The sequence below is a fragment of the Ornithodoros turicata genome, chromosome 3 (assembly GCF_037126465.1).
Source record: "Ornithodoros turicata isolate Travis chromosome 3, ASM3712646v1, whole genome shotgun sequence".
Lineage (NCBI taxonomy): Eukaryota > Metazoa > Arthropoda > Arachnida > Ixodida > Argasidae > Ornithodoros > Ornithodoros turicata.
The window spans coordinates 96,018,424-96,044,148 of record NC_088203.1 but is presented as its reverse complement, the minus strand read 5'-3'; the positions used below and the strand labels follow the sequence as shown (position 1 = coordinate 96,044,148).

At 43.9% G+C, this 25,725-nt stretch overlaps 1 protein-coding gene across 3 annotated transcripts in view; it reads right to left on the bottom strand.

The window, feature by feature from the left end:
* Window positions 1–25,725, bottom strand: part of LOC135388887 (supervillin-like) — a 44,035-nt gene that overhangs the window by 1,890 nt on the left and 16,420 nt on the right. For all 3 annotated transcript variants that reach the window (XM_064618750.1, XM_064618749.1, XM_064618751.1), the window contains exons 12-35: window positions 25,429–25,618; window positions 25,069–25,167; window positions 22,383–22,557; window positions 21,614–22,022; window positions 14,349–14,507; window positions 12,710–12,824; window positions 12,434–12,644; window positions 12,253–12,348; window positions 11,230–11,404; window positions 11,009–11,166; window positions 10,087–10,367; window positions 9,847–10,026; window positions 9,366–9,485; window positions 8,978–9,307; window positions 6,024–6,191; window positions 5,840–5,951; window positions 4,524–4,675; window positions 4,347–4,446; window positions 3,575–3,800; window positions 2,606–2,748; window positions 2,368–2,523; window positions 1,589–1,747; window positions 1,405–1,526; window positions 1,123–1,278 (exon numbers count right to left, since the gene is read on the bottom strand). In XM_064618750.1, coding sequence (XP_064474820.1) covers window positions 1,123–1,278; window positions 1,405–1,526; window positions 1,589–1,747; window positions 2,368–2,523; window positions 2,606–2,748; window positions 3,575–3,800; window positions 4,347–4,446; window positions 4,524–4,675; window positions 5,840–5,951; window positions 6,024–6,191; window positions 8,978–9,307; window positions 9,366–9,485; window positions 9,847–10,026; window positions 10,087–10,367; window positions 11,009–11,166; window positions 11,230–11,404; window positions 12,253–12,348; window positions 12,434–12,644; window positions 12,710–12,824; window positions 14,349–14,507; window positions 21,614–22,022; window positions 22,383–22,557; window positions 25,069–25,167; window positions 25,429–25,618 — 4,192 coding nt within the window. The remainder of the gene's footprint in view (window positions 1–1,122; window positions 1,279–1,404; window positions 1,527–1,588; window positions 1,748–2,367; window positions 2,524–2,605; window positions 2,749–3,574; window positions 3,801–4,346; window positions 4,447–4,523; window positions 4,676–5,839; window positions 5,952–6,023; window positions 6,192–8,977; window positions 9,308–9,365; window positions 9,486–9,846; window positions 10,027–10,086; window positions 10,368–11,008; window positions 11,167–11,229; window positions 11,405–12,252; window positions 12,349–12,433; window positions 12,645–12,709; window positions 12,825–14,348; window positions 14,508–21,613; window positions 22,023–22,382; window positions 22,558–25,068; window positions 25,168–25,428; window positions 25,619–25,725) is intronic.

Below are 25,725 nucleotides of genomic sequence, written 5' to 3'. Positions count from 1 at the left end.
TCTCCGCCTGATAACATCGGCTTCTACTTTCGTCTACATCTACAGCTGCTACTTCCCGAAGCGACGTTGCATACGGGTGTAAGCGCCGCAGTCGCCTTCATTAGTTCAGAGTGCGACGGATGCGCTGGGAGACAGCAAGTTGTCGATATCCCGAACACGTGGAGGGAGCATATCGGGACAACTTCTGGCAACATTAGGAGTCACCATTCTGCAAGTCGGCTTCACCTAACGCCTGCGTGCTGTAGGTGAAGCTCGCTTTACTTCGCGGGGGACAGCACCTGCTCGGCTTCGCGAAGCGCGACGGCAGGACTCCTTCACTCAGGAGTATTGAGAAATGAAGAGTCACTGCCTATTTTCTTGCCTCAATTTTTATATTTGGTTTCCTTGACCTTCACATTGCGTCATGCGCACGTGGTGAGCTGGCGACCGCTCGCGGGCTGGGCAAACAGTGCCCGAAATATCGAGCGACGGAGCTGTACGGCATCCGAAATTTCGGGACATTGTTATACATTAACTCTATGGGGCCCGTGGCCATTCCGCGAACGCGTCCGAATAATCGAGCATATCCAAAAAATCAGTCTGCGACTGTAGCCTTGAACGAACGGCTACTTTCGACACCAGTTACTGTGTGCAGCAGATCCGGATAAGTGATTTTCTGCACACCTAGCACCCTAATACTTGCCCAATAAAGGTTCGATTCTAGACAACTTGTCTAGGGTTTGACTAATTCGAAAACCCGCTCAATTCAACTTTTTGGTATATTGTTGTTTCAAGCATTTTTGCTACACTCAGTATCAAGGGCCCCTTTTGCCAACATAATATGTACTTTTATTAAAATACGTAGGCCACACCGGCAGCACAACAGGATAAAAACAACTTAAAATATGCACTAAGTGTTAACGTTTCGTGGCCTATTCAGGCCCCATCTTCAGTTAACACTTAGTGCATATTTTAAGTTGTTTTTATCCTGTTGTGCTGCCGGTGTGGCCTACGTATTTTAATAAATGTCTACCCCCGGTACTTGGACTGTTTTTAGCTATAATATGTACTGTGATTGTAACAAATCCCCCTCAATGCATGACTGCCATAACTATCACATACTCAAAGCTGAGAGCAAAATACCTCAAACTCATCGTCAGAGAGATAAGCTTCCAACCTCCTGGGATCAACACCTTCAGGCAGTGGGTCTTGTTTGAGCTCTTCTAGGGAGTAATGAACTTTAGTGAGCTCTGCCAGGGTCTCCTGAACTGATCGCTTCTCGCCTTGACTTTTACCCTCCTGCAAACAAAAACCACTTGTATCTGTTGAGGTTTCCTGGGCTACTTGGTACCATGGTTGGGATAAGGGTGCGCAACACACCAGAGACAAGTTGTCGCACAAAACTTTCCAACACTAAGCTCCCACCTTCATCAAAACCTGTGCTATGTCATCGTGATCCTCCCAAACTGGGAACAAGCTTGTGAACTCCACGGGTTCCAGGCCAGCAAACACCAGGTACACTGTGGGAGGGTTGCTTGGGTTGGCCTCTGCGGAAAAGGGAATAGTTTTCCTGTACTCCTCTCCTTCATTCTCGAAGCCTCGAGTTTACCTTGAGCATAATGGAGTGCCGTTTCCATAGCCAAACGTCTCGTCGTATTCCAGCGGACTTTCTCGGAGCTTGCAGATGTCACGCCATCGTCTAAGAGGTCCTGCGGCCACCAGCCCTGCCATATGTACATCTCGTGCTTGTTGTCGAGGAAGAACACAGCTACGAAATGTTAAGCAGAGATTAGTACAAAACTCTTCACTGGTTGCATATGAATGAAAAATTGTTGAAACTATGAACTATAATACTCTACATTAAGTTATCCTTGCTCTGTATTGAGTTTTAGAGATTTTGTGTCTACCAAAGCAAACAAATAATAAATAACAATTATAATAAACAATGAAGACCATACGAAAACATTACTTTGGCTGTCTCTTCCGAGTATTAGGCACTTATTGCTTTGGAAACTGCATCGGAAAACACGTGTAACATAAGCAAATACCAAAGTGAATAATTTTCTACTCAATTCAAATTCTGAATTGAATATGGAACTCTACCTCTACTGCTATTTCAGATTCTATTATGTAACTATATTTCGTATTTGCTTTGGTATAGTATTATCTATCTGCTCGATATTCACTTCAGTTTTAAAATGACTCAACCCAACAATGCATCTTAAAGAATGGGGAGGCCAAAAGTGACCACAGAGAAACACAGAGTTGTTTGAATTCAATGTGATTATTTGTTATAATGACTATTCATACAGCCCTTAAAAAAAAAGACTGCTCAACTTGATTGGGATGTGACTGGTGCACTCTTTGCTGAAGCCCCAGACATCTTACCTGGTTGTTGTACATCATACAAGTCTGACTGCAGAAAGGGATAGGCACATGGCACGTCAGTCCTGCGCCATGCGCACAATACTTCCTGGACCTCAAATGTTTTGGACACAGCAGTTGCATGGAATAGCCGCGGCGTGAAGTCGTATTTAAGTTTAGCTAAAAAAGAATGCATTCCTAGTTAGCGTAACTGAGATGAGCAGCACCGCAACACATGAGCAGAGCAGTTGTGAGAACCTACAGTCAAGTAAGGAGTGGAAAAGATGCTGCTTCCGTTTATGGTCTCCGCCAAGGCCTTCCCAGAATTCACTGGGCTCAGTGCCTTCATCGAGTTCAATGATTTCTGGGTCAGAACCCAGCTTGAGACGCATCTCTTCGGGCCACCTAGAGAAAGACATGTTCAATAAGCTGTAAGTGGCGCCACGATTTCTAACCGCATCTTAAAGTGACCATAAAGAAATTCTCAAAAGTTTTGAGTTTTCCCGTGATGAATGGTTCTCAAGAACGCCACACGGGTGCAGCTCACATGTAAAACTGGTAGCACCCTACAAACTGCGCAGTTATTTGCTCATTCCAAGCCAGTTCACAAATGAGAAAGATGACATACTTTGAATGTCACATGTAGCTTTTGCGTTGTGCCAGCAGTGGTCAAGTACTGCAGTTGCCCTTTCCGGGTCATTGGTTTTACACTCTTAAAACAAAGCTTCACAACATAGCACGCTGAAGGCCAACCATAATCCTGAATGACAATGTTCTCACCCCCGATTTGTTGAAAATGGGAGGTGGAGCCTATTTTGTACCCATTATGCAATACATAATGGACACATAATAGCCTCCTCCTTAATATCTCCATTCTACCAACCGCTGTTCGCCAGATTAGCACCCAGGAATGAATTGCAGATGCTTGCAGAGGTTTTGATGATCTTTTCACAGCCCGCTCAACATTTACATTGATTTGTATCAGCTCTGCTATTCAACTCACTAGACAGATGATATTTATGTATCATCAACGCTCGCAGACAACGCAATGTTCTCTTTGGAACATGCTTCTTGGAACAAAGAATGCTTCTTATGTCACTCTCATGTAGCCTTCAGAGTTCTGCATACCCATTTGTGGTTGAACCATTGAAGCACCATGAAAGCATATCACAAAGAACTCATAGTGCAAACAGGCTAATCAAAAGTACAAGTCAGAGAAACTGCTGCTCACTCTTCAAGCAATTCGTCAGAAGCATGATCAGCCACTTCCCGAGTGTGTTTTGCCGAACATGCCCCGTGCCACAGGTATATGCTGTCAACTTCAGAGTTAGACTTAGAATGCAGGATGACGTAAGATGCACGGCTGCGCAAGTGTTGAGTTCCGGGCGTCGACACTTCAACCAAGGCTGCCTCGTGGGACACCTCTCCCCTCACAAAGTACATCCGCCAGTTGGAACCTGCAAGTCAAACAATGAACATAAAATGAACTGTGCAAGATGGAGCTTTCAAGCAGGAAACTTTGTGCTGGGGACTTCACACAACCTTTGGAGTTAGGGCATGCCATAAATGGCCAGTACACATTATACATAATCCTATTCTGTTTACAGATCTTACAACACTGGGCCCTCGCCTGCATGAACGTTGAAGGCATTCCTTAGTGGTGCCTTTAGTAGCTTTGGCAAGGCTTCGGGCACACGCTGTTGTGCCTAACGCTGCTTGTGCGTTGAGGAGTGTTCCGGGTAACTCATGCATGTAGGGGTTGCAGTATGTTTAAATAAATACATACATAAATAACTCATTACATCTCTTCCTTGTACTCTGGTAACTCATTACTGTAACCAAGATACTTTTTTGGCTCTAGATGGCTGGCACGGGGCTTATCATTCACCCGAGCCACTAGACCATCAACACATCCACACATCATCATCCTGCATCATGTTACAAATACCCAAGTCGCCCAGTCAAAAACAACTCACACGCTTCAACGAGAAAAATTCACTTACTTGAGGGGATTGGCACCTCCCGTTTTCCCCTGTGAATTACCATCTTTCCTTTGAATAAGTTGAGGAAACATGGTGGTTCTTTTCCCTCCAGGACACGAACCTGAGAGTGTAATAATGTACCTCGTATCAAGAACATTTTGCGTTTGGAAGGGCGTGAAAAAAAAAAAAAAAACTCACGTGAGGTCCCCTCTCCTCGTCCAGCTCAACGGTGAGGCGAGCGCAGGCACCCTGTTCGGTAACCGTGGAACCCCTTCCTTGCCAGAAGAAGTAGGCACAACGTTCTCGACCCGTAGGAATGTGCCTCGACCTCTCTCCAGTTAACTGTCGTCCTGAAACATAAGCAATCTATGTTAGGAAATGCTAGCAGAATCCAATTTCTCACATATACACAGTCGCCGACCGATAACTCAAAAAAAAATTCCAAGACTTTCCAATTTTTCCGACAAAACTGTTGGCGCCGTCAAACGCGCTATAGTAGTTGCTAATATATTTCAGAGTCCAATAATTGGGACCATTCCGCGGAAGGCATGCTTGATTATTCTAGCTTGATTCCAGACATTCTGGGGCAGACATGAGGGATCTTCAACTGGACCGGCTGCTACCACAGCACATCTTCAACATCACCCGCCATAGCAGTTTCCTGCCCGCTTCAACCGCTGAGCTGCACCATTTCAAGTCTTTCTGTTTCTATCCTGGTTTCTGTGTATCTCCGCAAGGCTCGCAGTCCGCTTGGCCTGGGTTCATCTCCAACATCTTTCACTACTCACTGGTATTAAACCCATTTATGAACTGTTTCTGCGTCGCAATTCCTGGTCGTGTCATGCTAGGCACCTCGTCCCAACCTCCAGTGACGGTCACTTTCACCGACCAGCCCATATAATAACGTCACACGATCCGCTTCAGACGCGTTGCAAGAGCTGATCTTTCAAAAACGCGTGATCGAGTACGAGTACCTTTCAGTATTGGAAATACGGTACTGAAATGTCATCCCAACTTCAAGCGAAGATGTCATTTTGTTACTGTGGTAGACGCGTTTAGTATAGGTGGGAACTCAAATTCATCGACGATCGAGACTTTTGACCTGTCGCCTAGTGACACTTCAGCAGTGGTAGCATCAACGTCAAGGTAAAAGGTAAAAACCACGGCAGCGACGAGCCTGTCGTTGATGCACCACTGATGATGATGATGATGCACCATTGTTGATGCATACATTGATGAACACGTAGATTGATAGTGCAGCACTCGCTGAAGTTTGGCGAGATACGTTGTTGCACATCCGCGCTGCAGAGCAGACACGTATAGGTTATTTTTAAACCACTTTTAATGTTCTGAGTGAAGTCTTCTGAAATAATGTGGATTTATGCCATTTATTAAAAATTCGGACTGATTTTGCGATTCCTAGAAGTCCAAAAAATCAGTCAGCGACTGTAGTAAAAGCAGACAGCAGCAGCTTGTCAGCCATTAAGTGAAAAGCCAAATTTCTCACTACGCACCAGTTTGAGTAACCATGTACTGCCAGCGAATAACGTAAGTGTCTCCGCTGTGAAATTGTCCGTAACTAGTTTTGGGAAGAGCACGATGTTCATACTCCGTTGTGTGCCATACCTGCAGAAACGATGGTATGAAGTTTTTAAAAAAAATTCACTGAGTTTAAAAAGGGTTGAAGCGCGCGCCTACCTTGACTCCAAGTGTGGCAATCTCGTAGTTCCGCTGTTCAACAGTATCGACGTACTTCAGTCCCCGGCCTAAATGAGATCCTGACAACTCCAAGTCCGGCTCATCTGGTTTGTTTTGCAGTAGTATCTTTGCATCGTATGGCTTTAGCTCGGATTCACTGGCTGCAGTCTGGTGAGGGAATAATATTTCAATGAAATTTAAATAATAAATTTTAATACAGTACAATCTCGATTATACGAATCTGACGGGGTCGCGGAAAAAATTTGTATAATCCGAAATTCGTATCAAATGAATTAAACCAAAATAAAAATTGAGGCAAGAAAATAGACAGTGACTGTTCATTTTCCGTTACCTGTCAATAAAAGAGGTCGGTTGTAACGCTTTTGTGTCTCCGTTTTTTGGCCAATGCTGCCCGAATACGCGAGATGATTCAAAAGACGTAGCACGTGCTTTTCAAACCCGCGAGTCGCGCGACAGTGGTCTAAAGCGAGCTTCTCCTAAAGCACGCAGGCGTTAGGTGAAGCCGACTTGCGGAATGGTGACGCGTAATGTTGCCACAAGTTGTCCTGATATGTTACCTCCACGTGTTCTGGGGTTCTGGTAGCTGTTTATTGTTTTGAAGGGGGTAAAAAGGTCAAAACAGAGATAAGGTGATAAGGTTCCGGGTTTGTAATAAAATTTCGATATATAAAATAAAAATAAAATTTAAAATAAAAATTTATCTTCAGTTATACAACGTTCAGCAAATGACTGTGTGGAATCTCGGCATGTAGCACAATGAGTGCTTTGATACGCCGTCAGACTTATTAAGCGAGGTTTAAAGCAATTTTAAGTGTCATTTCCCTTCTCCTTTGAACCTTGAGATATTAGGAATTATGAAAAATCAGCGGGGGTGCAAGTGTCTGTAAGAAAGCTATATTCCAGGTACACCACCCACACTTCGTGTCCCCCAGAAGAGTTCAGTTCAACAACATTCTTCATAACATTAACAAATCTTACTTGGACAGATGCAAAACTATGAACTGAAGATAGAAGGGTAGAAATCCAGCGAACCGGTAGAGATGTAGGAAGGGAGTTGCCTCAGGACAGAAGCCGCTGATATTTCGAACAGAGACTGTTCTTCTTCTGGGCACCGTCCTCATCATTGGCATGGTATTTAAAGGGTTAGGTGTGACGTGTTTAAAGGTTCATGCGAATTGTGGGTCAACAGCCCGGAGGGAAGGAAGGGTCCGTACGGGCTTCTACGGCCGGAGTGAATGGCTGCTTTGTTAGAGTGCGGAGGGGATTGTGTGAACGTGTAGAGATCTAGGCTACAGACCGGTTACAGAAAAATGGAAGGTTCACGAACACGTGGACGAAACGGGACAACAGGCAAGAATTGGCAAGCATAGCGAAAGATAAGGAGGTTAGTGGTTACGTGGGGAAAATTCCAGAACGAGCAAAGGATTTTTTTTTTTAAATATATATTTGTAATACAAAGTTGTGGCATGCAATAAAGAGAGCAGAAAGCAGTGGCCATGCAGAACATAACAGATGATAATGAAGGTAGAAGGGAAAAGCATATTTTATTTGTGAAGTGTTTCTAGGGTACCTTGTGATTTGTTGATACCGGACGGGTGAAGAGCGTTGAACTTGTATATGAGATAAGACTCCCTATCACGTCTGTCACGTGTGGATCTAAACCCGGTTTCTAGAATATATAGTTTAATGTTGTCAAAATTGTGACCAGGAATGTTAAAGTGTTCGGCGACTGCTTTGGGGAGTTTGTTGGACGCGTCGGTTCTGTGTCCGGTAAGGCGGTTGTTCATTTGTTGGCCGGTTTCTCCAATGTACTGCATAGAGCAGTCGCCGCATTCAATGCAGTATATGACATTGGAGCTTGTGCATGTGAATGCGTGGTTAACGGGGTGGGTGTAATTGCTCGCAGTGCTTTTGATGGAGTTAGCGTGTTGAACGTGCTTGCATGTTTTGCAGCGCGGGAGGTTGCAGGGTCGTGTTCCCGTGTACGGGGCGCTCGTTTTGCTGATTTTGGCATGGACCAAGGAGTCTGCCAGGTTTCTTGCGTGTCGGTATGTCACCTGTATGGGATTTGTGAATATGTTGCTAAGTCGGTCAGTGCTTTGGAGGAGGGGCTCGTGCTTCTGTAGAATGGCTTTCATGTTTGGAAGTGCGTTGGAATATCTTGTGATGAAGCTTATCTGGCATGCGTCGGGATTTTTTCGGTTTTCCAGAACCTCGTTTCGATCGAGTGTGAGTGCCTTGCGGCGGAATTCGGTTAGGAGGGAGTCTGGATAGTCCCTTTGGGCAAGTGTACTGCAGAGTTCGTCAAGCTTCTCAGCGTAATCTGTGTCGTTTGAACAAATTCTGTGTAGTCTTACACTCTGCCCATTAGGAATTCCAACCTTACAGTGACGCGGGTGGTGACTCTTGAAGTGAAGGTATTGTTGTTTGTCAGTTGGCTTTTTGTACAGGGTTGTGATGAGGTTGCCGTTGTCAACGGCAACCTCATCACAAGAATCTGGTTAAACCCTAAAACTTCAGGCTCTAATTATAGATAGAGCATGGAGTGTTAGGGTTTAACCAGATTCGTCCCCAAATTTGCACCCCGAATTAAAGGTTGCCTCTTCAGGGTGAAGCCCGATTTTTACCCAGCAAATTGCCCTCACTGAATTGTCTGTAGCAATGCACACTAGCTTGTATAGCAGGAAACACAAATTACGTCACCGTTTGTAACAAACCAGTGCAGTTCGTTAGAGTAATAGAGCCCGATTTCTCCCTAAATTTAACATATTGGAAGCTTTTCGACCCGAATTCACATGAATTTAGAGCACATTTTTATTCCCCCAATTTTTCCCTCCCGAATTTGGAAAAAAATATTTATCGAAAACTTCAGGCTCTAATTATAGACCAGAGTATGCTTATATTCGAGAAGGAACTGTGTGCATGCCACAAACCTTGCTCTCCTCCTGGGCTTGCTTTTTCACCCTGATCAGCTTAGTGTCGTCAGGCCAATCGAGGAACTTCTCTCTGAACAGCACAGGCTCCATGTGCTGGTTCACCTTAGCAAGGAGTGTCCAGTTTGGCCGGTCTTGGTCTTTCGTGTCACGAGGGGAGCCCGTGGTAACGCCCACTTTAGGGCACAAAGGATTTATGTCGCACTCGGAGTAGTCAAACCCTTCCCTGCTGCGTTCCTCGGCGAGCCTCACAGCGACCACCCTCTGCTCGTGTGGGACCTGCTTGCCGAGCCACACGTACAGTTCGCTGCCGAAGTTGAACACGAAGGCCTGCGGACATACAACAATGTGGGCGCTGCCGGTGGGTATCGTTCAGCTGCCGCGTTACCTTGTCAGGTTGTAGCATCTCGAAACGAGGTTGCATCCCCCAATACTTGTCACATGGAACCAATGCCTCACCCTCTACCACGTAGACCATGTTGGTGTCTATAATGGCCGCTTCGAATCGCTGCAAAACACAACAACAACAACAACAACTATTTCAAGATGATGAGTGGGGGATTTCATCGCCAGGGGCGCCAGGTCAGTCAATAAGGAAGGAAATTCAACATATTTGCGATGTAATTGCAACATGCGAGCCATTAGAATAGTAAAAGTAAAAGTAATACTAATAATAAGTATAATAATATAAATAAATATAAATGGTTTATAACTAATATAAAAGTAAATATAAAGGTAATAAAAGTAGTAATGATGATTCAATTTTAATGGCGCATAAGCAACTCAGGCTATAGTGTGCCAAAGCCATCGTAAAATTGTGACTAGTTGAATAAAAGTAGTAATTAAAAGTAATAAAAAAAGAGTAATACCAGGTCGTCACCAGGATCTCCAGCTGGACTACAGTCCTCCACAGTTCCGCCGAGAAGCTTGAAGAAAGTGCGCTCATCCGCCGAATTCCCTCCTTTCTCTTCATCGATCACCTTTACTTCCGAACTTCCCTTGAAATGCAGGTCTTTCTTTGCTTGGATACTGGCTGCAACATCGGCTGCCTGCAATTGAGCGCCACAGTTTGTAGAAGCATGCTACAGGTGACTCATTTGAAAGCGTACCTTCGATCTCTCAATTACATTACTGTGCTGGCCGATCCACAAGTAGATCGTTGCCGGGGTGACCAGGATGAAAACGTCACCGTGGTTTATGGACGACACCGCAGGTTCAACGAGTCTCGTCTGAACGTGCCGCCTCCCTTTCACCTGAACCAGTGCCAGGTCTCTGTTGGGCAAAAGGCCGGATGCAGTGAAGTCTCGTTTCTTCAACTGGACGCTGCGGAAGTCCTCCGTGCTGGCCAGTCCCGCAAGAGCGGAGACCGCCAAGTCTGATGTCTTTGCAACTGCACACGGAAAATTTCCAATGGCACAGGGAGGTATAAAAAGTAAAGGTACTGAAACGTTAAAGGAGCAATGAAAAAATGCTTAGCATTCCCTCTTAACTCTGCTTCATTCATCAAGCAATCCGTTGGGAGTCACCCTGCACAATATTTTTGCCGTACGGTGTCTTGTCACGACGCCTAAATTTACAAAAACACCCTGAAAAAGCAGCCATGAGCAGTGCATCACAACCGTGACGGCCCATCCTGATCTTCTGGTGTGACATAATCAGGTCTGTTTGACACAGCGCCAGGTATGAGCAGAGAAGTCTTATTTCTCTGAATATTTGTCTGCTATGGACACTGTGTGGTGCTATTGCACAGGGATCTCTACATCACCAAGTGCCATCAGCCCCGCAGAGTGCCATCAGCCCCACCGAACGCCATCAACACTACCTTAGCTCTGAAGAAATTGTGGGGGACAACTTGGGGGTGTGCACATCAAAGAGCTCTCTCCTGCCCGCTACAGGTCAGCTCAAATGATCATTCTTGTTGTCAGTCATCACATGTTATCAGTTTTGGAATATGTCACGGGCGAAAATGAGCAGTTTATGGAGGTTGCCTTCTCTGCTCCTTTAAGAACAGGACAGCGATGGAACGCTCACGTTTTTCCACGTTTATGCGCTGCAGTTCCCGTTCTGCAACGTCCGAGCGGACTTCAGTGTATTCTTGATGCAGGTCAGTCCTGGAAGCCAGAGCTCGGAGGGGGTTTCCCTTTGTCTGCTGTTTTCTTTTCATGACTACTTTCTTTCGCTGGGCAAGTCTGCAGCAAAAACGAAGAATGACGCTCATTTGCACAAACAGGAGGCAGCACATGAAAACTAACTTGACATTTGTGGACTTGACTTCATCAAATGCCGATTCACTGATCTCCACATGGCTTTCTTGCTTGGACAGTGGAACCACGCTCTCAAAGAACGATGTAAATGTCTCGTTGTCTGCCTTTGGAATGAGCACCCTTGGCTGGTCTTGCACTTCAGCCTTAATCCGGAACCGCAATTCTGAAATAAAGTTGTGACAAAACACAGCTTGGTATCCCTCGTGGCGAGATATGTTTAAAGGACGCGCTACACAGAAACGGGATTTGTGTCATCCACAGTTTTCTTCACCACCTTGCTAAAACATACGCCTTTTTGTGTTTTAGGGCTAAACTCCTCTTCACTCCCCAGATCCAACCAAAATGCAGATTTAGCCATTCGTTCAGGCAATGCAGCCCTTATTTTTCTACCCGAATTTCATTTGACTGGACCTCACTGGCGCAAGGATAACAAGGATCATACTTTTCTACCCGAAAATCTGTTCTTTCACATGATGTTGCCCAATTCTACCCTGCTCTACAGCTCCCGAAGTAAAGCCCCCAAAATTCTGAAATAACAAATCCAAAGTGCTTTAGGCATAACCAACACACTCTTCTAGTCCTACCTTTCACCCCGCTAGTCCTACCTTCCCCCCCATACGCTAAAGGAAGATAATTAGAGCCTGAAGTTTTAGGGTTTCACCCGATTCTTCCTCGAATTTGCACCCCGAATTGAAGGTTGCCGCTTTAGGGTGAAACTCGATTTTTACCCGGCAAATTGCCCTCACTGGGATCTCTGTAGGAATGCACAAACTTACTTATTTGGCAGCTAATGCAGTTCCATCACCGTCTGCACCAAACCACTACACTTAGTTTGAGTAACTGAGCCCGATTTCTCCTCGAATTTAGCATACTGGAAGTTTTTTCACCTGAATTCGCGCGAATTTAGTGCACATATTTATTTACCCGATTTTTACCCCCCGAATTTAGAAAAAAATATTTCCCGAAAACTTCAGGCTCTAGAGATAATCCACATGTAGCACGCATCCTTACCTTGGGCTGCAGCATTGGGCATAGACTTGCTCTTGAGCAAGAGGGGCAGAATGGGCGTTCCTTGTTGCTGGATACGCCTCAACACTTCAGGCTGAGCTGCGGAGTAATATGAAAAATCTGTCACTTTTGAGTCATCGAGCCTTCCTGTTCTCCTAGTTTATAAGACTAAAGTAACTCCTACGTGAGGAGAAGGTATCTGGCTTAGGCGCCCTCTTCTTCCTCTCGGTCAGGAGCAAGTCCTTCACAGAAGGCTCCGTGCAGCCCATTTTTCCAGCCACTGTGAACTGGACGGCGTCAGATTCCTGGACCCTCTGCCGCCAGGTCTCCGATGAAGACTCTAGCCACGTCTTGCGATCCCCGATCGAAGGGGATTTTTTTACTTCAATTATCTTCTGCAAAGCGGGCAAGATAAGGCGCATCAGAGGTTATCTCTTCACATTTTGTTTCTTTCACTTACGGCATCTTTGCGCAGGACGGATACTGGAGTTGACGCTGCAACATCCGCCGCGGTCAGCTCGTCCTTCTTCAGGCGCCCTTTCCAGTTGTCTTCACTTTTACGAAGTGACTCCAACCTAACAGACGAGTCATTGTAGTTGTAACACAAACACCTTAACATTATAAAAAAAGGGAGGGAACAAATGGAAACTTGACGAAATCTTCGCTAGCTCTGTTTTTATGTCTGTTTTGCTCAGTTGTCTGGAATCATACGGGGTGTTTTTACTTATTACAGAATGTATAAAAAATTAGCAGAGCAAAATAGATGCTGTTTTAGCAGGTAAGTTATACGGTCAGGCGAACATCCTGTAGGACAGCGTGTGCAACTACTGGTTAGGTAACATTCGTTAATTAACCTATTAATTAGGTGTTTTCTGGGAAATGCGATATAGCAGAATTGGAGCCAGTCATTATTAAAGTCCATCATCCTTATTAAGTACCCTGAGAAGCGAACATACTTCGAGGTATAAATTGCAAAATTTTGCTCACTCCCGCTCATAAAATTTTGCGCACTCTGAGAGCCCAGTGTTGCAAGACAGAGTAGCAATGTGAGTCCACATTTGGTCTGGTAGGTGAACACATTTACACAGAATGGCTAGTTTAGGAAGCAGACTGAGAGGACAGTCCAAGCTGTGGTGTTGTTCGTTAAAGGAGAGCATGAAGAAATACTCGAAAAATTCAAGAGCTTACAAGGCCTCATGCAGACCCTGGCATAGTGTGTTTTCTAACCTAAATTTTCAGTCACCAAAAAAAAAGTTTCATCTGAAGCCTCAAATTCTATACAAAATAATCACAACTTTCTGATCAGAATACAGTCAACCCTCGATTTATGAACCTTCGATTTATGAATTCCCTCGTTTTATGAACACAAGCACGGGGAACCACTTTTTCCATTCATTTTTCCCTCGTTTTATGAACCTCGATATCCAAATAATGAACAGAATTTCTGGGAACCAACTAGAAGTTCCCCAGCGTTTTTGCCCTCAATTTATGAACGGATCGTTCCGAGGTCAACAGAAACCTTCAAAGGGATTATTCCCTGGTCTTATGAATGACGCCTCAACGGACAAAACGTTTTCCAGATATTGCATCCTCGGTTCTTAACCCCTCGAAATCCAAACAACGAACGGGTTTTCCAGGGTCGCACAAGGTGCGACAGTGTGTTCCTGACCTCAGTTGATGAATAAGGTGGCCGCTGTCACCCGGAGATTAATAAACAGGGGTTAAAAATCCTGGAGGAAATCCGAGACCAGTCCAGTGTCCTGCGAATGTGGTGACATCTCTTCTTTCCAAGATTGACATAGCGGAAGGCATGGCCAAAAGCAAAATTACACAATATATGGCATTATAAACGCAATCCCAACTCGGAAATACTGTTCCATTTGCTCGACAGTACTCCGATAACGGAATTTGATTTATGAATCCCTCGATTTATGAACGATTTTGCGGGGAACCGAGGGTGTTCATAAATCGAGGGTTGACTGTACATGCAAGAGGATCGACTTCAACGCCCATGGAACGCAGGGGCTACTACCATTAAGCATGAACTTTACCATAGCACCCAAGAATTCCCAAAAGAGAATATACAAGATCAGCCTCACCTCTGTGCAATACCCCCACTGCATGTCCGCCACTCATCCACGGTGATCGGTTGTGTCTGATTCGTGTCACGCGTGTACAGCTTGTTGGTCTCTACCATGTCGCTGGCATTGGCCGACAGGGATCTCAGCCGGGTCTCCGAGCTCAGCACTTGCACACTCCTGCGGTTGAAGCGTGAGCAAGTCAGGCATTTATCACTGAATGACGGAGAAATGGTTTTATTGCAGCTGAGCTGTAGCCATAAATAGTGTGACACACCCCTCCTCTGTGAAAGAGGCAATTGAAGAAAGCAAGTAACTGAATATGCCAGCTATACAATTGCTCAGGATACAGTGTGTTAGAGCAGCTATAGTCATGACTAACCCAGTGAGGAGGCCTGCCATACAAAATTGTGTTGCAATTATGCATTTACTGAAGGAACTACTGTTTGATTGTCAGGTTATTTTCCAACAGCTATAAATTTTCAAACTTGAAAACACACGAGAAAAGTTGCGTTCATTCCATCTCCAAATGCTGATGCTGAGCAAAAAATAAAATTTGGGACATTAACTGTTCATTGCTAGCTCCAGCATTTGTCAGGCATGTTTTTCTATGACACAAGTGTTTTTTTTTTTTCCTCCGCAACAAATGAAACCACTGAGCCAGAAGATACGAATGACTTATGGTGAATGACCACTTTTTCACAAGCACGCTGGAATCATTTCTTAATGAACAAATTATTTCACTTTCATTTGGATTCAAAAGTGATGAATTTTCTCAATATGCAGTAAAAAAAAGTAAATAAATCTATCAGCACAACAGCTCCCACTCACACAATATGCAGCACACTCCTTTTCGGACAAAAATTTGAAAATAGCATGTTGCAACGCAAATTTCGAGCTTTTAAATCCGCATACACAAGAACCACCGCCACAAAACAAAGCCAACGGGTAGGTACCGCCACAATCTACTTTTCAGCAACCCTCGAGTATAACAAACAAACAAAATTTTGCATAATCACCAGACTTAATCCTTCCAAAATCACCCTCCAAACACAGCACGGCACAACAACACAACACACGAACAGGAACTAATCCAGCGTTTACAATCGAATGACAGCGTCTTTTAGGGAGGCATTCATCCGAGGAGCAGTCGAGAGAAGAGAGAGCATCGTGCCTGAATAGCTTCAACCGCGCCGTTGACCCCAGAACGCGCCTCGCGGACCGAGACGGGGTTGCACAGCCCAAGTTATCCGCGTCACCCGTCATCTCGGTCGTTCGTCGCGTAGAGATCTGACAGGACGCAGAGCAGAAAAACCCACACCTCACCTACTCGTGGGCGAAAACTGCCCTCGCAAACCCACGCAGGCTCGGACGCTGCTAATTTCGGTGCTGGCTAAAACACATGCAAGGACACATCTGCAGCGATGGCGGAGGTGTTAAACGATGTACGGGAGAAAGCAATACTAGACTGTCATTGTTTAACTCGACGTCTGAAGTCTCCTAGCGCACTTGCACGAAATGCGATTTATCGTGCCCTGTCAACGAGGGTTGATCGCTGGGATCATTTTACAGGAGGGCAGACGTGCATTGGACTTTAGACCGCGTATGAAGGGTAATCGGATAAAGAACTATCGACGGTTGGTGGTCGCGAGGAACTTGGGATACTGCTAGGGATGAGGTTCGACGGACGAAGTTGTCGCCGGGCACGGGAGGCACACCGCAATACTTACCCACAACGGCACACGGAACGAGTTGCAACACAGTGGAAACACCTTTACATGAAACATTCATTACCCAGACACGAAGCACACATCCAGAAAAGGCATTGTCTCGCAGCTGTTGTTAAAAACGTCACTCCAGAAACTTCTGCAGACAGCGCGCAAGCAGACGACGGCGCAGGAGGCGAACCGCACAACACAAGCAGACGACAACAGCGCGGCGCTGTTAACGACTTCGGCAAAAGAAAGTCCGCTATCTCTGGGAGCGTCCCAATTTTACAATGACAGGACGCATGTGACGAGGAAACCTTCAATGATGTTAGGTTCGATGTATCTCTGGTTTTCCTGTCCCCATCAAACGATGGCAAAAACGGGGTCATACCGCAAAGTGGGCTTCGAAACCGCGTACGCCTTCGCAAGGGAAACCCGCCGATCCAGTAGCGCACGCCGTGACCCCAACGGATCCGGCGGGTCAAGTTTTCTCCGCGATGATTTCACACACGGAGGACCTGGAGGGCCTTCCGATGCATCGGTATACAAGGACAAACTGGGTCCGATTACGTAAACTACGTCTACCTGGCGACGCCTTCCGTCGTGCTTCGGGTGACCTTGCGTTTACACGATGTGCGCGCTATGACTGCAGCGCATTCAAAACACTCACGCGTTGCGTTCATCACATGCTTTTGTAAACACGAGTGTGCTCGCGGGGGAGAAATAAAATTGACAAGAGACAGGCTCACATTGCTTTTTCCTCCATGAGTCCGAGGTATCAGATGGAAACATGTTTTGTGGTCTCACTGCCAGAGAGTTTTTAATCTTATCTCTCCCTCTTGGCTGTCAAACCCCTAGCAGCCAATATATGAGATTGTGGCATCTTGTCAGTGTGCACAAAGTCAAGCCATAAAAGCATATAGGGTTCACAGATATAGGATGTTTATGGTCGAAACCAGAAAATGAAAATATGAAGCATCTCAAAATGTTAAGGGGATACCTTCACTTGCTCGCAAATGCGAGGCAAGAACTGGAAATTCCCACGTCCGTTCTGCCACTGCAACATATTTTTTACAGACTTCATTAGTGATATGCGAAAGCTCACTTAATAGTTGACATAACACAAACTTGTGTACGCAGCACTTGCATGAAAACACCGCCTGCAGAGAAATTAAAAGGGATGACAGTCAATCTTGAGAATACTGTAAAAGTCGTTGATTTCGCGTTTCCGTGAAGGCCATTGTTGACAGGGGAAATTAAATTCGCGAAAAACGCAAGCTCATGTTTTTCGATGTCAGTACTTCGTGTATGGTGGCTAGCACTGTTGGGCAGTACTTGAAGTACCAAGTACTCAAGTAGTACTTTAAGTACATTTCTGTGTACTTGTACTTTACTTTAAGTACATTTCTGTGTACTTGTACTTTACTTTAAGTACATTTCTGTGTACTTGTACTTTACTTTAAGTACATTTCTGTGTACTTGTACTTTACTTTAAGTACATTTCAAATCGTGTACTTTTTACTGTACTTTTTTCCGAGTACTTTCCCATCAAGTATTCAAGTACCCAAACTTGGACTCCAGACAAAAAATCATAAGTGAGCACCAGAAATGCACCCTACTAAAATTGCTAAAATGACAAGATGACGAAAAAACACAGATAGGGCTATAAATCTCAGCGTTTTTTAGCGCTTTTTTTAGCGTCATTTTAGCGCTCCTAGTGGAATGCAGTACAAGATTCCCAGTATGACATTTTACCAAAAGGACTTTTGTGTGTTTATAAAGAGCATATTTGTTGAAGCAAATCTATTATTGAGAGACTTGAAATGTTGAAGAAGTATAAACGCTTCTATGGTTATGTAAAACGAATTTCCGGAATGCAACGACACGCACACATTATGATAAGGGCAGGATCTAGGATTTTTCCGGGGGGGGTCCACTATGGACAAGTGCAGGGTGCATGCTGGGATTGGTCCATTGAACCCTATGTTCAAGTCTGGAATTGAGCGGGGGTCAGGACATCCAGAGCCCCCCCCCCCTAAATCCGCCCTACCGATACTGCAACCAATGATACTGCAATGACTTGGTCGATTGTCATTTCAGTTCTGCCAATGCAAGGTTCTATGCTTTTTTATATGGTTTCCTTCATTGGCAATTAGTAATCAATGTGTGATCGCATTACACAATGAACACTCTGAAAGACACACATGCTTTCATTTTTACATTTTAAGTTTTTTTAATTGGTCACATGAATTACATTCCTGCATATCACAGTCGTATAAAAATGAAAGCTTACATCGTGTTTCATCTTTTTTAATTTTCTTCGTATTCTTTTTTTAAACATGTTGCATTCCAAAAAGCAGGAAGGAATGCCCAGAAATATATAATCTCTGTTGGCTTGTACTTTTCCCCCCTGAAATTATCTAGCCTCTTATACCCGAAGATTAGTACCGGAACACCACACTAGGTGGCTGACTTTGGATCAGTCAGGGTGTAATACTATTTTGCATAATCGCACCACAGCTGACTGATTACCTCTCTACATGGAACTGTGAATTATAACATCTGATTAAGTTCATTTATACGGGTTAGCGCTTAACCAAGGACTTTATGGTTTCAGAGCATTTATCAAGAATGCTCGTTGAAGTTTTGCCAAAAAAAGGAAGACAAAGATACTAAACAGTGAAATGCAAAGTGATAAATTGATGCAGTACTTGAGTATTTGAAGTATTTTGCTTAGTACTTTGTACTTCACTTGAAGTACATTTGGAATTGGGTACTTAGTACTTTACTTGAAGTACAATTTTGAGGTACTTTGCCCATCACTGGTGGCTAGATTAATATTGTCTGGTGTGAGGAGTGCCGCAGCCGAGGCGGCCCGTTTGCGGAAGACGCCGTCAGGTGGCACGCCACCATGGATGTATGTAACAGTGAGGGGCAAATATCAATGAAAAACGAATAGCTTAAAACACATTGAAGATCGCTTATCCAAGCATGCAAAGGATCAGGTACTCAGCTTGGTATGTCCCATGCGTAGCTCGGACGTGACAAAGCTGATGGCAACCTCCCTTTTCAACTTTTATCTCTCTTCCTTTTATCAGGTTATTTTTTTTTGTCCATTCTTACGTTTAGTTTTCTTTTTTTAATGTCATAACAACAAGGCCGGTTGATCTTTCTTTTTGTTCCTCAATGTATAAAGTTTCCAAACAGTCAGGGAAGACACGATCATCTCCAAATTTAAACCTGGCAATGCCAAAACAAATAACCTGTTTCGTCCCCTCATCATGATATATATGTGCATACATATGCACACAATGAAAACAAAGAACATCTGTACACGAGTCTGAATGTTCACATAAGTGTATTCACTGGAGACTCGCCTCCTTTGAAAGTCTCTGCTTTAGCTCCACTCTGCGCGAGAACGGTTAATGCTCTTTACGAGGAAGTGCATTCTCATCACGGCATAGAACTTCACAATGTTCATCGTGAAATATTCACTATGGGCTTGACGGCCAACATTTCCATAAGGCTCCCCCTAGCCAGTGATGGGCAAAGTACCTGGCGTCATTAGTACTTCAAGTAAAATACAAGGCAAAGTACTTCAAGTATTCATCGAGTACCTTGTGAATTTAATTTGTATCACTTTGCATTTCACTGTTTAGTATATGAGTCTTGCTTTTTTGGCAAAACTTTAGTGAGCATTCTTGACAAATGCTCTAATGCCATAAAGCCCTAGCTTAAGTACTAACCCGTGAATATGAACTTAATCAGATAGCGCTATCTGTGTGTTTTAGTTTTCTTGTCATTTCAGCGCTTTTAGTAGGGTGCATGTTTGATACTCTTTTGTGACTTTTTGTTTGGAGTCCAGTTTGGGTACTTGAGCACTTGATGGGAAAGTATTCGGAAAAGAGTACTTTAAGTACGGTACAAAGTACACTGTTTAAAATGTACTTAAGGTAAAGTACAAGTACTACTTGGATACTTGGTACATCAAGTACTACCCATCACTGCCCATAGCACATTGCCATGACTTCTAGTATAGGCTGTCTGCATGCCCTTTACGACATGAAAAGAACCTCGTGAAGGTATTTTCAAGTTTGGAGACAAGCTTGAAGAGTGCTTCTGAACAGTAGCATAGGCCACCAATGTTGAATTCTTTCATGTACGACAACGGATGGTCTGCGCTCTGTTAGTTTTTGCACGCTGCTTTTTCTTCACACTGCCGTTAGATGTCTTCTTAAGGTTCACCATTCCAGAAAACAGTGCACAGCCGATGATAAAGTCGACAGCGTCGTTATCCCACCCTCTGATACGTCACGCACTAAAGAACTCCGCCCGGGGACTAGCCAGAGCGCACAGAAACTAGCAATCATCACGGCACAGCTTTTCTTGCTCAGTTCTTGATTACTAGAACCCACAAATGCAGTTTTTTTTTTTTTATAAATCCAAATTGCTTCAAATTTTATATACTTCTTTGTATCAAAGTTTTGTGTACTACATTGTGCTGTTTAGCTCGCTTCATCACAAAGAATTGTCTCAAGTTGTTTACCGGGTCTGAACTTGTCATTCATTTTGGAGGGATGGATCTTTATGAGGGTTCCTTACATCTGGTTGCCCTCACCACACACAAACTTTGGTATTTATTCAATACATTATGTAGGTTGGTCTATCTACCACTAGAACTAGAATTACTAGCTACTTGCTTTTTAAAATAGCTGAAAGCATTTTTGTCAGATGTGTTGAAATTCCAACATGGTGCATGTGCTTCTAGTTCTGTGTTGATTATGTGCCATATTTGTACTGTTTTTCTGTGTCTAGAAAGATGATCTTCAACATTTTGTCACACAAGACATTAAATACTATCAGTGTACTTATAGGCTTATTCTCGCAGTTCCATATTCGATAGCACCTTTCATGTATTTTTTTATAAATAAAATGACAGTCACACCTAGTGTGAACCTATAAAAACTGTCAAGAAACAAACCAAAAAATGCATAACCACTCCATCAGTAGATTCTTGCAACTGCTGAAACAGTACTGAAAGCAATTAGTTATTTTTGCTCATTTCTGGATTGGAGATGGATTTCAGAACCGTACAAGACGTCAACCAGTGCCACACACATGGGCGCGAACAGCTGGAGCTCTACCATGTAGCTCACTGCAGGCCTCCATCACGCAGAGCAGCCAGTGGGAGCATTGCACAAAATTCCATCTTTCAACCAGTCACTCTTTTGCCTTGTGAACACTTTGAAGCTCCCTTGCAGCTATAGTTATTATCTTCCTTGCCAAACATTAGAATATAGCTGTACAGTTTCACATACAAATGGAGATTGAAAATTTGAAATTCAGGCTGAAAAGTCACAGCCCACGAAAGGACAAGATGAGAGAGACTGCCCAGCATATTCACAATGACATCTACACGATCCCCCTTAGATATGAATATGCCCTTTTAAACCAGTTTGGTGTGAATCATGTCGGAGCTCTTCAGTTACGCACTGTTGCATCAAATTCGTAAATGCTACAGATGTACCTCATGTGAAAAACAAACTACAAAGACACAAAGTGGGATAACACACTGACCTTTCATCTTCACCCTTCCTCCGCAGAGACGCATTCAACATACGTTGAACGGCGGGATTGGAAATAGCTTTCTTCTGTGGCACTGGTGAACGTACAACTAGGTGTTTTGTTCCAGGTGCCAAGATCTTTTTGGTGTCCACCTCTTCGTTTTCATCTGAAGAATCACTTTCAGAGGAAGTACCAGATTCTTCTTCAGAATCTTCCTCAGAAGATGAAGATTCGCTGGTTTCTGAAGATTCGTCCTTTTGCTCAGCCTTCAAGATGGGCTTTGCAGGCGAAACACGACCAGTTTCATGATCTGGTTTCAAGATGCTTTTGACATCGTCTTTGGGCTCAGAATGCTCTGTATGGTCGGATTTAAGAATACCTTTGATGGGTAACCTTGGGCTGGCCGGGTTTTTCAGAATCCCTGTAAAAGTTTTCATTTAGGCAACTCAAGAGTTTTGACAGAAAGGTTTCATGGGTCTTTTAAGCCACCTGATATTTGACGTTAATTTGAGAACGCACACAAGAAGGTGAATGCAAAGTAGATACAGCAGGACCATGGGAGAACAGAAGTTTCCCATTCTATGCATCTTTTTGGTAAAAGGACCAGTTCATATACTACAGTCAAATTTTTAACCCACGGGCACACTGAAATTACACTGAAATGTCCATGAGTCATTAGGGGAATCATTTTGGAACTGCATAAACCAACGGTGAAATTTTTATCATAGTGGACCAGAGCACATTGCAATGCTAAAGTTAGTTGGCACAAAGAGAAGCTAACCTTTGGCAACACTTGCTGTACTCGGCTCAGTGATTTTAGAAGAGACCTCAGGGGTTGGTGAAGTTTGTGCCCTGGGCCTCGCTGGGGGTGGGGCACCCTCTCCAGATTCTTCCGTAGCTCTCTTTGTACTCTGTAATCTCGAAACTGGTCGTTGTTTCAGCATATCTACCGTCACCTAGGCATTAAGGGAAGACAAAACTGAGAGCAGCCACAAAAGCATTTCCCTTGACAAAGTAGCTGTGTGGCCATGCCGTGCTTCCTTTGGCAGAGAAGCATGCATCATTTCTAAAGTCATAGTAGTAGAGAAGGACATTGGTACAAAAGTGTTTGGAAAGGATTGAATGAAAATGTCCCTCCAGTCAATGCATACTTAAGGCCCCCATTTTTCTGCTGCGGCAAATTCAAAATTCCGCGGCACCTACTTGTAGATTCAGCGATTTTCTGCAGCGAGCAGTCAAGGGCTGCTTGAAATGGGAAACACTTCATTGGATTTTCTTGGATAATGTGGGAACAAAAAATATTTTATAAAATTTTGGATTCAAATCACTGTTGTGGCTCAGCATTACATACATGGTATCTTGCGTTCTCCTCTGATGCGGTCTGTCGCCTGCAATCATTTTATACCTGCTGAAGGATCTCTCAGCATCTACAGAGTTTATAGGAACTTTATAGGAAGGAGTTTACAATACGTGCCCTGGGGAAGTTACATCTTTAGGACATCCTTTTTTGTTCCTGGAGTCTTTTTGAAGTCAACTTTCTGAAGGCAACCTGCCAGACATCAAATCAGAATCCCCAACTGCCACCATTACACAGCACACGGGAGGGACGCCGCCCCTTCCTCAGGCGAAGTATGCACAATACACCTGGACTAACGTTATCTTAAGCTAAACTACAATCTGTCTGTGTTTGTCCAACAGCAATAACAATTTCGGAAAGCAGGCTTCAATTTTGTAGAGCAGCCTTCACCTCATGCATGGAAGAGTCAGGTGAAGCCCACTTTCGGGAGGTGTCGTTCGTATTCGGCGAATAGTCGAATGTCCAGAAACCCGAATATTGGGTATTCCATTCACGCTTCGAATCGCGCACCCCTAAAAATAAGAGATTCCGTGAAATTCTGTGCTAAACGAAAGATTCCGCGATTAATTCCGAATTTCGCGAAATCTCAGAAAACTTAGGGCCTTGTGCACACTATTGTAAATAGGGTCTGAAATGTGGTAGACTTCAATAAATTTGATGCTAATGATATTACAAAATGAGGACAAATCTTCTGAAGACTGAAATAAAGAAACAGTGAAAAAACAGACCAAGACAAGATCAGTTTTCTTTTTCATCAGTTTCATTTGCCGGAGTAGCTCACAACAGACTGTTACCATTAGAACAACGCAATTAGTTGAAAAATCTACACTAGAAGTTTACCGCACAGACCACTGCTATGTGCTTAATACAAAACAATGTTGGAGGAACAACATGGAATGTTGGGATGTAAAGTAGGATAGGACAGGCCCGCTCATGCAAATATTATACTACACATACGTGCAATGCACATTCATATGGCAGTTGAACACATCTTGCACAACACTGCAGACCATTGTAAACTAAAACTCCTGAGGAGTAGCAGATATCTCTTTGTATTTTAAAACTTCAGCTATATGTGTGTGTAAGTTTTTTTTAGGTTTTCTTCTTCCGAAACATCAGAGTTTGAACAAACATGAGCCTACTGTACGCTATGGTCATTCATCGGATATTCTCAGGGCTGCGCGAATAGTGATTTTTGGGTTCGAATCAAATAGTAAAATCTTTGAATAGTAGCAAATCGAATAATGTCGAATACCACGCACATGTTTCTGCTTATTGCTGAATAGTAAGCAAAAGTCTGCGTTGAAACCAGGTGCTCAGTTGTAGTTTGTGAGACTCAGACTGCAAACAATGTCCTGGCTAGCTTTGCTACACCAGGAAACTCAAACTTGCCATCACTTGTAGGGGCGAAAATTTGCACACCCCCTCTAAATGTTACCTTTAATTTGTGTTTCACATATTTCATTGATGAATACACTTGTGCTAGAATTGTCCTGAGAATTGTAGTTCTGGATGGAATCTAGTACCCAGACATAACGTAGTAGACCATGTGATGACCTTTTTTCTATGGTGTCACTGCTGGTCCAGATAAAGCTCAAAATAATTAAGACTAACTTAAACTTCACTGCCAACATTTGCTAAAATATTTCTCAAAAGTGGCAATTTTCAGTGATCCCTCAAATCGCACCTTTAAACCATGCCTGCAACCCAGCAGCACTGGCAGAAGTGTAAACTAGGCTTCGCCTGACGCTCGGAAGCCAACTTGCAGGATATATTCAAGTTCGCACGCGCAAAAGTAAGCTTCACCTAACACTCAGAGGCATGGGGTGAAGCCACCTTGCAGGATATATTTGCCCCCCCCCCCCCCCACAGCAATGTAAAGTAGGCTTCGCACAACGCTCAGAGGCATGAGTTGAAGCCAGCTTGCAGAATTTCAAATAGTATATTCGAGTATTCGATAAAATGTTATTCGGTTCGAATACGAATAGCGTGGTACCGTTATTCGGTACGAATATCAAATATTTCTAATATTTGCACAGCCCTAGCTATTCTAGCTACACACATTTTTCAGTTTGCAGTGCCACCCCAGTTTTATTTCCATGGAGTTTACCTTTTCATTGAACATACGTAACTTCTCCGCAAGAGACATTTGTGATAGGCTGTCTCCTTCCTCCTTCTCCTTTGCAGATGCTTCGGCTTCACGTTTCGCCTGCAGCAAACCAAACATAGGTTAGCATGCATCCTGGCTGCCTGTTTAAAATGAAGTGAAAATGTTTTGTTCTTTGCCTCATGTTCATGGTTTCTCAAGAGCATGCAAGGTAGCACGTGTGAATAACTGGTTTCAGAAAAAATGTGCAGATAATAGTGACAGGTTTATGAGCTACCTGTGACGTTTTGGTCATGGACTTCATTAAATGTGTGCCTGAATCCAGACTTCCAAACAATATAAAGAAGCAGAGACAAAGCTTACTTGCTCCACTTCCTCAGTGGTGACTGGCTGTGTGAGGGAGCGAGGATTGGAGCGACGTGCTGCTGGCGCATAACGGGGCTTTTGAGTTCGAGTTGGTTCAGGAGTTGTTGTCTTCTTGAACAAAGACACTTTATCGGCCACGCTCAATTTCGAAAGCTTGTCTTCCGTGGCCACAGCACCTTCTGCCTGACTGCAACAGAAATTGGCAACTGTCAGCCGAGTTGCAAAAATGCATATATAAAACATATAAATGCCTATAAAAATGCATGATTTATGTTTCTACCAAAATGAGGGGGG